Here is a 12,428-nt window from a genome sequence, read left to right as displayed (position 1 = left end):
TGCGGAAGCACGTGCTAGCTCGGCTCCAAATCAGAATGCAGTCATATACAGGCAACCGAAAATTGGTCTCTTCAAGCGTGAAGCCACGTGGTTTCTGCAAGCCGAAATAAGCTTACGTAATGCCGGAATCACAGTTTCAACTACGAAAGCTGATTATATTGCTGGAAAGCTCGGGACAGAGATGCTGTATTCGATCAAAGTTCTCATTCAAATGACGCCGTGTCCGGCTAACTTATATTAGCGTTAAAGACAGGATAATTTTCACTTTCGGTAGCTTGTCAGAAGCTCGCCTGTCCCAACTTACTCAGGGAGTAGGTTAAGAAAACTCTCGCTTATTCTGAATTGCTTGCGAGCTTTAGACACTGGTTGCGGTGACTTGGTTGTCTGTACTGTATTCATACAGCTTTTACATGCTCCGTGTAGTGCAATGTTATCCTAAAAAAACAGATCTACAAGAACTCACTGATATGGCCGACACGGAGACAGTAGAGGTCGGCGAAACCGGAAGAGTTTCCGCGAATCGTGGTAGGTCAAAGTCGCGTAACAAGCGGAATCGTGATTCCAAGGAGCTCTGCCGTCTATACAAACAGTACGGGAAGAAAGCATTTAACTGCTGCTACAACCGTGCGCGTGGGTAGATATAAGCAGGCGGAAAACTAACCTTTTCGATAGATACGGGTTCCAACGTTTCTACTATTCCGATATACTCAGTGCGAAATAAGAGTACCGTCGTCGATAACCCTAGTGTATTGTACGCTGCGAACAATACGTCGATCGAATCTTTCAGGAAAACTCAGCTGTCGCTTGACCTCAACCTTAAACGACCCATCGTTTTGGATTTTTACGCCACGTAAATTCCTTATCTATTATAGGAGTGGATTTGCTTAACAATTACGGTCTCATTGTAGATGTAGGTAAAAAGCGGATTGTTGACCCATGGTCAAAGGTTTCTTCCGTTGGTTTTGTCAAGGACATTCCAATGCTTGATATAAGTATCGTTGATCAGTCAACTTCGTACTACAAAAACATTCAGAATTCCCAGAAATATTAAATTCTTACTCAAAAGGATCCATTTCTGCGGTAAATGTTTTCCACCTCATACTATTAGAGCAAGCAATACTGCGCCTTTCCAGTAGCTCCTGGGTTTCGCCTACCCCAATAGTTTGTAAACCTGATAACACATGGCAAATCGGTTGCGACTATCGGGGTTAAAATGCCGAAACCGCTCTGGTACCCCCATTTCACAGGGGGTATACTTAATTAGTATACTAATTTTGGCCGAGATATAAAACATTTTTGCATGGGTTTACGTAAAATAGCCCATATGTGTTACATCATCACCCAGAATTGTCTCCGACTGCTGCGTCTCAAAGTCGTAAAATAAATATAATGACGTGTTTTATACTTATTTTGCTATTTAATGACAGGCTGCATGAAACAAAGATGTCCAACTATTTGCTTTCTCTAACAAACTTAACAAAATATGATATCGCAATCATGTAGATTCGTATCGTTAATCTACCGTGAAAATATCTGATCAATAATTTCGGAGATTTGCACCCGTAGGTATTAGGTTAGTAAAAGTTCAAGGAGGTGTACAAAAAATTATTTTTCATCATACGTGCACGAAGAAGGCCACTTTCCAATGTAAAATAAATGGAAAATCGAGTTGTTCTTAGCAGCGGGAAAAAACTACTCCCTTGGGAGGAAAAAGTCTTTTTCTCCCAAGGAAGTAGTTTTTTCCTCACTCTGCAGCCTATCCGATGGATGTGTGTGTCTATATAAGTATTTTCAATATACTATTGTTTTACTTTGAAAAGTCCTCGAATTTCCCATTCCTTTCGAATTCATGATAAGTGGCCTATTCGTGCACTTATGATAAAAAATACGGTGTGCAACAAGGGGGGAGTGGCTTTTTCAGACACGGGCCGTAGGCGCTCTCGACTCGTGCGCAAAACATCACCCTCGCTAGAAAACGCCATTTTTCCCCCGTAGTTGCACAATATACTATTTTTTAAAGGCCATTATGTTGTGGTAAAAGAGAAAACGCCATCACGACGCTTGAATAAAAGGTATACAGGATTAGGTTTTGTAGCCACTTAACGCTTCGACGTGTAGAGTAGCAGTGATAAGAAATTCCTCACTGCAACTACAGCTGTAATAATAAACTCATCTCTCTCTCTCTCTCTCTCTCTCTCTCTCTCTCTCTCTCTCTCTCTATATATATATATATATATATATATATATATATATATATATATATATATTTCATCATCTGACGGTGAATGGCCTGGTAAGCCAGGCAAGCCTGAATATCTCTTCTGTGAAGTATCGGCAAAGGGAGTCTCTCCTATCTTCGTGGGGGTTGTGCATCGTCCACCTCATGCTCCTTTCTTCCAAGGCTCTAACTTTATAGACCAGCTAACAACCCACATGCATAACTACTCCACGAAGGTTATAATGGGAGACTTTAATTCTGACCAACTCTCCTCATCTGAAGACGCCAATTTCATCAGGGCCTTCATTGATGAAAACTCCCTTTCGTCTGTTCCCGATGGTGCCACGCACCACAAACAGGGTTCTGACACGGCTTGACTTGTATCTAATCGATGAGCAGGATCGCCTGCTGTCATGAGGAGGAGTGAAGAAGCCCCATCGCTACAGGCCCGGAACCGTCGCTCTTCGTGAGATCCGTCGCTACCAAAAGAGCACGGAGCTCCTGATCCGCAAGCTGCCCTTCCAGCGTCTTGTGCGTGAGATCGCCCAGGACTTCAAGACCGACCTGCGCTTCCAGAGCTCGGCTGTCATGGCCCTGCAGGAGGCTAGCGAGGCCTACCTCGTCGGTCTTTTCGAGGACACCAACCTTTGCGCCATCCACGCCAAGCGCGTCACCATCATGCCCAAGGACATCCAGTTGGCGAGACGTATCCGTGGAGAACGTGCCTAATTCCTTTTATTACCTTTGACCCTTTCAAACAAATACTGGAAGACAGACGCACCTTTCATCAACGGACACGACCTTATCACGGCCACTCTCGACGTACAGATTCCACGCTACGTACCTAACACATACTCTTACAGAAACTTTAAAGGAATCAGCGCCGAGAAGCTAAAGGACTTTCTTAGCACATGTGACTGGTCATCTCTCACCACGTCATCACTCGACGAAAGCATATCTATACTTAACGCTAATCTAACGAACGCCATCAATCATCTCGCCCCATTGCGGACTGTAACACCAAGACGACAACGTCACCCGTGGTACACCACGGCTCTTCGACCTTCTATCCGAGAGGGATAGACTTTACAGGCGTTTCAGGGACTCTAGGCTCGATTCGAATCTCCGCATTTACAGACTAGCTAGACACTAAGCAAGTCGAGGAAACCAGGCTGAATTATCACCGGCAGACAAAATAAAAAAAGTTGTCTGCGCGAGAAATCAGACCTATCTATCTTTATGTTTTTCGGGTCGCTGAATTCGAATATAAGGTCAGTTAGGCCCCATCACGTCAGGTTCAAGGTCAGTTGGAGGTCAAATTAAGAAGAAAAGGTTTAAAAACATTAAAATGCCATATATTTATGTTTTTTTTTGGTCGCTGAATCCAAATCCGGAATCAGTTTGGCCCCATCTTGTCAGGTTCAAGGTCAGTTCAAGGTCAAACTGAGAAGAAATGATTACAAGAAATAAAAATGCCATACATTTATGTTTTTTCGGTCGCTGAATCCGAATCCGGGGTCAGTTTTACCCGATCACGTCAGGTTCAAGGTCAGTTCGAGGTCAAATTGGGAAGTAACGGTTAAAAAACTTAAAATGCTATATATTCATGTTTTTTTGGTCGCTGAATCCAAATCCGGAATCAGTTTGGCCCCATCACGTCAGGGTCAAGGTCAGTTCAAGGTCAAACTGAGAAGAAACAGTTTAAACCGATTAAAATGTCATATCAAAACTTTCCAAAAATGGAAAAAGATACTGAAAAATTGTAAAAAATCTTATTTAATCACATAATATCTTCCTTGTGTACAGAGAAAAGTTGCTTTCGTTTATATTTTTTTCTTATTTTGCTTTTTTTTCCACTAGCTTAGTAACTCTCGATGTCTTTCTTTACTCCTTTTTTCTCTTGTAACGAACTCTTTTTACTTCAAATGACCTATGCAATGGGTTTCTTTTTCTCTTTTTGTTATTTGTTTTAATGTCTCTCTTCAGTGACCAGCAAAAATCTGCCATCATGTTGACATTCCATCTTCCTTGGTATCAATTCTACATTACACTTATATCTTGATGAAATCGTTCTCCCTGTTCTTCACTGACATCTCCTAGATTAAGAGGGAAGTAATCAAGACGGGAATGTAAGAAATGCATTTTATAACTCATCAAGCAACCCAAATTTTTGAAATTCTCCAACATTTGTTCAACTAGTTCCTGATAGTTCTCACTCTTTTTATTTCCTAAAAAGTTCTCACGAACAGTTTTAAAACTTTGCCATGCAGCTTTTTCTGTGTCGTTTATTTTTGTGATAAATGTTTCGTCTTCAAATATAGTACGAATTTGAGGACCATCAAAAATACCTTCTTTTAATTTAGCTTCACTTATTGCGGGAAACTTTTCTCCCAAATACTGGAAACAATCGCCATCTTTATCCAGAGCTTTGACGAACTGCTTCATGAGGCCAAGTTTGATATAAAGTGGTGGTAACAGATAGTTTGATGGGTTAATCAATGGCGTACGTACAATGTTCCTCGATCCTGGTTCAAAATGTGTTCTAGTTGGCCATACTTTCTTAACGTAGTGATTTACCCTGAACCAGGATCGAGGAACATTATACGTACGCCATTGATTAACCCATCAAACTATCTGTTACCACCACTTCATATCAAACTTGGCCTCATGAAGCAGTTCGTCAAAGCTCTGGATAAAGATGGCGATTGTTTCCAGTATTTGGGAGAAAAGTTTCCCGCAATAAGTGAAGCTAAATTAAAAGAAGGTATTTTTGATGGTCCTCAAATTCGTACTATATTTGAAGACGAAACATTTATCACAAAAATAAACGACACAGAAAAAGCTGCATGGCAAAGTTTTAAAACTGTTCGTGAGAACTTTTTAGGAAATAAAAAGAGTGAGAACTATCAGGAACTAGTTGAACAAATGTTGGAGAATTTCAAAAATTTGGGTTGCTTGATGAGTTATAAAATGCATTTCTTACATTCCCATCTTGATTACTTCCCTCTTAATCTAGGAGATGTCAGTGAAGAACAGGGATAACGATTTCATCAAGATATAAGTGTAATGGAGAATCGATACCAAGGAAGATGGAATGTCAACATGATGGCAGATTTTTGCTAAAAAAATATAAACGAAAGCAACTTTTCTCTGTACACAAGGAAGATATTATGTGATTAAATAAGATTTGTTACAATTTTTCAGTATCTTTTTCCATTTTTGGAAAGTTTTGATATGACATTTTAATCGGTTTAAACTGTTTCTTCTCAGTTTGACCTTGAACTGACCTTGACCCTGACGTGATGGGGCCAAACTGACCCCGGATTCGGATTCAGCGACCGAAAAAACATAAATGTATGGCATTTTTATTTCTTGTAATCATTTCTTCTCAGTTTGACCTTGAACTGACCTTGAACCTGACAAGATGGGGCCAAACTGATTCCGGATTTGGATTCAGCGACCAAAAAAAAAAACATAAATATATGGCATTTTAATGTTTTTAAACCTTTTCTTCTTAATTTGACCTCCAACTGACCTTGAATATTCATTAAGTTTAGCTATTCTCCACACATTAGGTGTGAACTCGTGCATCTAGTCGAAACAGACTCCTATTGGCCTTTGTTCCTGCAGAAAAGTTCAACAAAATTCGTTTATTAGGACCAGAGAGAAAAGTTTTTCCCAGTTGTCGTTTAGACGCCAAGTTTCACTGACGATCGTCGCCATCTTTCACGCGTTGAGTTACTACGTCCTCAAAGTGTCGGTGACCGGTTCTTTGTCTGAAGTACGAGTGCTTTACTACGGGTTGTGCGTGGTACCTGAATATTGGACGCTGTTTGTATATGGTGGGCGAGTGCAGTGTATTGTAAAGTATGCATTCTCTATCTGTGATATTTTTCGCGTTCTAGTGCACTCTGACAGCATAAAGACATATATACACATACACGGCGAATCCACCGCCTGGCCGCTTATTACAAAACAGCAGACATTGCGACGCTTTCCTCTCTCTCTCTCTCTCTCTCTCTCTCTCTCTCTCTCTCTCTCTCTCTCTCTCTCTCTCTCGAGCGTGTTGATGATACGTCGAGTTTGCACGCGAAATCGTAGAAAATAGTTACAAACGGCTTCTGATTCGAAGCAAATACACAACCGAGCGACTAGATATCCTGCAGCTGAGCACCGTGTATTTCATTCTCTCATCTAAGTCTGAACCGATGCTGATCTGTCGCAGATGTAAAGGGAAAATTACATGCAACATTATTAGTTGTAACAAATGCATGTAAGTCGCAAAGTCCAGTGTCAGGGCACAGGGGAGCATCTCGGATCCAGTCACTAGGCCCAACGAGCAAGAACAGTTAAATAACACAGCAGCGTCGGCAGTGCAGTACACAGACATCGAGAGTGCTACGAAGTCTACGCCAGCCAGTCTGCTACTCCTGCCTTAATGGTTAGCCGAAAAAAGTTCCTGCCAAAACCCTTGAAGTCACTCTAAAGACGAACACCATGTCTGAAAAAAAACAATGACACTTCAGCTCAGGCCTGGTTTCTCTCATTTTCTGAGAAGTTCGACAACTTTAGCAAAGAGGTAAAAACGCAAGTTGGGAATATTAAGAACATAGCACAGATGGTTAAAGAAGTCTAGAAAAAGCAAGCTGTGCTCTCTCGTGAGGTCAAAGATATACGCACCCAGATAAGCCCTGTGTACCGCGATAAAGATTAATTCTTCAGCGTCTCCGTCTTGAAGGACGGTATATCCAAGGGGATAAATTCATCCCTTATAGGCCTAAGCGCGACATGAAAATCAAATAAGGCTAGTATATAAGCAGGCACTGATGTGTTGAAAATTTTCCTTAAAAAGCAGGCCATGAAGTATTTCCTACGCTCGGCAGTGGTAATCCATTGCAACTCACGCATATGACGAAAGATATGCTCATCCCTTCTTACACCATAGATATAACGGATTCCCGTATTTACAAGTCTCTGGAATTTCGTGTCGAATTCTCGTGTCAGGTCACAGTAAGCCAATGAACAGTAATCAATGATCGGAAATAGAAGTGCTTGCACGAGGTGTTGGCGCAGCCTGAGATTAGTGCTCTTACGAAAAAAGTAAAGTCTGTACATCAAAGAGTGAGAGCGTTTACAGCTTTTTGTAACGTGCTCTTTTCACGTGAGTTTGATGTCAAGCACCAACCCCAGATTGCGCACAAATGATTCATAGTCGACTCGGGCTCCCCCTATATTGATAAAGGTGTCAGCAATAGTAGCAATGCATTTATGTAATGGGGAGAACACAGGAGAACCCAGGAGACGATTGCCTTAGTCTTAAGGATATTCAGTTTAAGTCGATTTTGTGCAGCCCAGCCCATTATCCTTTCGGCGTTAGCACTCATCCTGACGGAACAAGAATCGAGCTCCTCAAGGTGGCATTGGCTGTATATTTGCAGGTCATCCGCATAGATTAGATGGGACACATCTGAATCTAGACAGGAACCAATATCATTGATATACAACGCGAACAACAGAGAGCCCAAAACTGGCGCCTGTAGGACACCGGTGTTTGATGGTAGAAAGGTGGAGAGTTATTTGTTGTCACCAATGACGGCCTGTTCTCTTCCGAAGAGGTAAGATGCAAGCCAGCGGATAACCTGCTTAGAAAAACCGAAAGAGGTCGTGTCCGTTGATGAAAGAAGTGTCCGTCTTTCAGTGTAAGAATAGGCAATCCTGCTTATCAATTAAGCATAGATCAAGCCAGGTGTCCTGTCTGTGGTGGGTTGCACCATATGGTACAGAAGTAAGACTGTTCTCATCAATAAAGGCCCTGATAAAGTTTGCGTATTCAGATGAGGAAAGTTGATCAGAATTAAAGTCACCCATGATGACCTTCGTGAAGTAATTGTGCATATGCGTTGTTAGTTGCTCAATAAAATTAGATCCTTGGATAATAGGTGGATGCAGAGGGCGATACACAATTTTTACGAAGATGGGCGATACTCCCTTAGCAGAGATTTCACAGAACAGACATTCCGGCTTACCTGGCTTGCCTGACCATTCGTCGTCAGATGACAAGATAACGCTGGCTGTCAGTAAATGATGAATGTAGAGGACCACACCTTACCCGTTTCTGTTTCTATCCCGTTTGTACAGTATGTAGTCATCTAGTATAGGGATGGGTGTTATTTTGTTACTCAGCCAAGTCTCAGTCACAGCTATTACGTGAAAAGCGCAACGAGTGGACAAGAAGAGCCTGATCATATCAAAGTGACCCGTAAGAGAGTTCGCATTGAAATTACAGACCCTCAGACCCTCAGATAGAGACGCTTTAGAAGCAGATGTGAATGTATTGGATTAGTTTAATTATGGTTTTGATGGGATTATATGTGTGTTTTAGTGTGCGATGTTTGTGTTGGCTATGGGCTTCCCTCACGGAGGTGCGGCATCTTCTTCTTCTCTTCGCCTCTAGCCTGGCCTTAATACGCAGCTTGTGGATGTCTGGAGAAAGCAGCTCATTGATGTTAATGAGCCTCTGATGATCTGGGCAAAGAGCTCTTGCCTCCTCCAGTAGGATAACATCTAGTTCACTAGTGTGAAGCTTGCGTCTCTTGGCCTTGGCCACGATGATTGAGTGGGCTAGTGCACTGGATGAGAGAGTGACAGCTAAAGGTAGGAATCTGCTGTCACCTCGTTAGTAGTTGTTGCGTCAAGTCTCCCCATGGTCCTGACAGATGCCATATCTCTTCTTAGGACCGTAAAATCTAGTGCAGCCAGGACATTGGAAGCCAGGAATTGTAGCAAAGTTTCCTGTGAGGCGGCCAGGCCATAGAATACCACCACATTGTTCGCTGAATGCTCCTACCTCCTCCTAACCTCAGCTAGCTTGCTGCGAAGACTGTTTATTCTCTCCGCGGCAGGAGCAATGCTGTTGTGCTGCGAAGCTCCTTGACAACAGCTCTTGATATTGTGTCTGCAGCTCAGCGATGGAAGACTCGACGTTGTTTAGTCGAGTCTTGAGAGCAGGCAAGTCGTTTAGGGCTTTAAGGCGTTTTTCCAGTAGGCCAAGCCTCTTCTCAATCCAAGAAACCCTCTCAGACACGGTGTTTTGTGCCTAAAGGGCCTTGTTCTGGACTTTCCGAATGTCCTCCAGCGCCGCAAAGATGTCCTTCAGGGACGTTTTGACAAACGTCGCCTGTGCTAGAGAGATTCGCGCAGGTGATTGAGTTCTGGAGCCAGAAGAGAGAGAGAGAGCTAAATATAGCTATAAAGGAGCTACAAAGGAGAGATTGTCGTTTTCGGAATCCCTGCAGAAGTGACACTCACTCTATCAGAGATCGTACACACTCTTCTCGCTGGATTAAACCTTGAAGAATACTTGTCCACTATCTTCAACATACGTAAAATGCGCAAGCCTAAAGACAGCCGCCAAAACCCTGCTACCACTGAGGCCCTCGCTAACGACCCAACTAGCTTGAGTGTCACAGGTGTGTAGCGGAAGTACCGGACAGTTGCCGCCCGGATGTTCTTCCTTGCAGCCCGTGCTGTGATCTCCAAGAAAGGTGATCTTTCTTCCATTAAATCTCAACAAATCTTCGGGGCAGAAGAGAACGCTCTGATCTACGTCAAGGAATTGTGGCCTTAACCCGTTTTTGAGCTCTGGCGTAAGGCACTAGCAGCGAAGAAACGTCTCAACTACAGCAGCGCTTATGTCTACGACAACAAAGTCTTTATCCGTAAAACTCGTGATTCTCCGCCAGTTCTGATTTCGGATGCGACAAAACTCGCGAAACTACCCCCTCTGCCTATTACCAAACTTCTTGCCCGGCTCACCACCCATCTGTATCAAACGCAATTTCGGTATGCCACATCAATGCAAATCGATTCAAAACACATATTAATTTAATGAAGTATCAATGTGATGTAGCCAACTATCATGTCCTTGCAATCACCGGAACGTTTCTTACATCAGACGACATCGACTTAGTAGTAAATATAGACAGATACATCTTTTTTAGGATAGATAGAGTCGGAAAGACGGGTGGTGGTGTGGGCGTGAATGTTCCTTACTGTTTCCAGGTGCGCGTTCTAGTCAGTTCTGATGCTATGTACTCTAATACTCCGAAATTTCTTATTCTCAAAATTAAAAGCCAGAGTAACTCTTTATTGGCCTTGGTTATCTACTGTTGCCCAGAAGCAGCCTAACCTCACCACTTTTTTGAATGTCTGTCCAAATTTCTAGCTTCCTACAACAACGTTATTATAACGGGAGACTTAAATATTAACCTGTTGGCTCATGATGCTTGCGCTAAAGCTCTCCGTGTTTGCGTTACGAGCAAATCGCTTTATATTGTGCCATCCGAAGCAACACATCACACTCGAACTGAAAATGTCATCCCGGATACGTGGCTCGACGTTATCACGCAGTCGCTATCGGCCGTACTTAATTACTCTAAGTTTGTAGTACCGCTTATCGCGGGACATGATCGTATAGAGCTTACTTACAAATTTTATAAACCTGTTTCCACTTCGAAGAAAATTACGATACGCGATCTAAAACACGTGGACATTGCTGCACGCACTGAGATGATAAATACTAATATATCGTGTGTCAGGCCAGTATCTGAGGAATTGCAATTGTTCTCAACATCGAGGCTGTTGCGGGCGAATTCGATGCGGTGGTAATGACAGCGTATGACTCGTTAGCGCCTTCCAAAATTATCAAACTCTTCTCTAAAAAGAAGCCGTGGGTTGATAAAAACATCCGCGTATTATGCGAGCATTTCTAATGTAAAACCAGCTATCGTTGTTGACACGCTCAATGACTTATTGTCGTCACTGCGTGCTGACTTCGTACGCGAGCAGTTTGACATAGGTAGTTTCAGCGACAGAGAGGTCCTGCAGCGATCTCAAACGCTAGTTCTAAAGCGTGCGGCGTGGATGGCATTTCAGTCAAGATGCTTAAGGGGACACAACACCTTTAAACTTCGAAAAAATCGATTTTTTTCCTTATTTTGACAGAAAATTTTCCGTAGAACACGCTCCTGAAACCCGTTTATAGAAAAAAATTGTCCGCAAAGTTATAAGCAAAATAACAAAACAAAATTGTTATCATTTTTTCGTAAAATTGCGTATTTTTCATTTTTTGTCCAATACGACTTATAATTATAATTTTAATTTTTATAAATCCCTGCATTCATACCAAAATTACAGATATACAAAGTATCTTCCTTGAGTTTGAGCCCAAAAAAACCATTCGTTCATTAGGAATCTTACGGACTGAAAAAATTCACAAATCCTTGCAACGAGTGCCACAATAGGCCAGCAGAAATAATAGAGGTTTTAGCATGGTAAAGTTAATGGTATTTATACTAAATATCACTATAAAACAACGTGGTCATAAATGTACTTATACAAAACAATCTATTTCTATATATGGATGGGGTTTACACTGCAGCTTATGGTATGTGTTTTGGGTGTGGAAAATTTTTTATTTACAACGTACTCGTTGCTGGTCGCGTTGCGAACGTTGCCGTTTTTCGGGCCGGTGCTTCAGCACTGTTAAGTCTTCGTGAGCTTATAGAGAGGGCTCTTGAAATAATGCGGGCTTATTTGGACCAAGAAGCGCAGGTTTCCGTAAAAGATTATCTGAGATCTGAGATTTTTCACGGTTTCTTTATGGTGGAGCAGACGGAGAAAGAGCACGCAATGCGTCCAGCGCAGGGTGTCTTCAATAATTCTAATATGTACGATCGGAGAATCAACGAAAGTGTTATTTTTAAAATTATTATTATTATTTTTTTTTTTCAAAAAAAATTTTTTTTTTTTTCAAAAAAAATTATTAACTATCATTTTTTTATTTTTATAGTTATTAGACGCCGTGAAAATTTCGACATGCCCATCGATGATAATGAACTCCTGGAAGATGACGCGGCTTTGACTTTTCAATTAGCTGCAGCGCGCATTTGTAATAACGGTCGTGCGCGTGAAGTGCGTTGGTTCAACAACATTATTGAAGAGTCAACAGCCACGTTTCTTTCGACGAGTGCATACACATTGACGGAAGTGTTCGCAGATGCTATTAGAAATTGTAACACGGATGATAAGCCGTAATAAAATGATTTACTTGTTACAGTCGACGATGACAATGTGGCGTCGTGCGACGAGAAGCTCCGAGTCCCATCACCGTCCTCAGCGTCTTCCTCTACGGACGAGTCAGGAGGATTGG

At 42.1% G+C, this 12,428-nt stretch overlaps 2 protein-coding genes across 2 annotated transcripts in view; one reads left to right on the top strand and one right to left on the bottom strand.

Moving 5' to 3' along the window:
• Positions 1–12,428, bottom strand: part of LOC100116487 — a 287,412-nt gene that overhangs the window by 223,542 nt on the left and 51,442 nt on the right. The gene's annotated exons all lie outside the window — the stretch shown is intronic.
• On the top strand, positions 1,214–2,980 carry LOC116416525 (histone H3.3). The gene is made up of 2 exons (XM_031925327.1): positions 1,214–1,250; positions 2,637–2,980. The coding sequence occupies exons 1-2, from the start codon at positions 1,214–1,216 to the stop codon at positions 2,945–2,947; spliced, it is 348 nt and encodes a 115-aa protein (XP_031781187.1). The 3' UTR covers positions 2,948–2,980.

Source organism: Nasonia vitripennis (genome assembly GCF_009193385.2).
Source record: "Nasonia vitripennis strain AsymCx chromosome 2 unlocalized genomic scaffold, Nvit_psr_1.1 chr2_random0009, whole genome shotgun sequence".
Taxonomy (NCBI): Eukaryota; Metazoa; Arthropoda; class Insecta; order Hymenoptera; family Pteromalidae; genus Nasonia; species Nasonia vitripennis.
Note: the sequence above shows the minus strand (reverse complement) of the source record. Positions and strands in the feature narration are given on the sequence as shown.

Excerpts from the sequence above, each read along its gene's own strand:
- LOC116416525 (XM_031925327.1), top strand. The coding sequence starts at position 1,214 with ATGCCGAAACCGCTCTGGTACCCCCATTTCACAGGGG. Across the intron at positions 1,251-2,636 it reads GTACCCCCATTTCACAGGGG|GAGGAGTGAAGAAGCCCCAT; the intron begins GTATACTTAATT and ends TGCTGTCATGAG.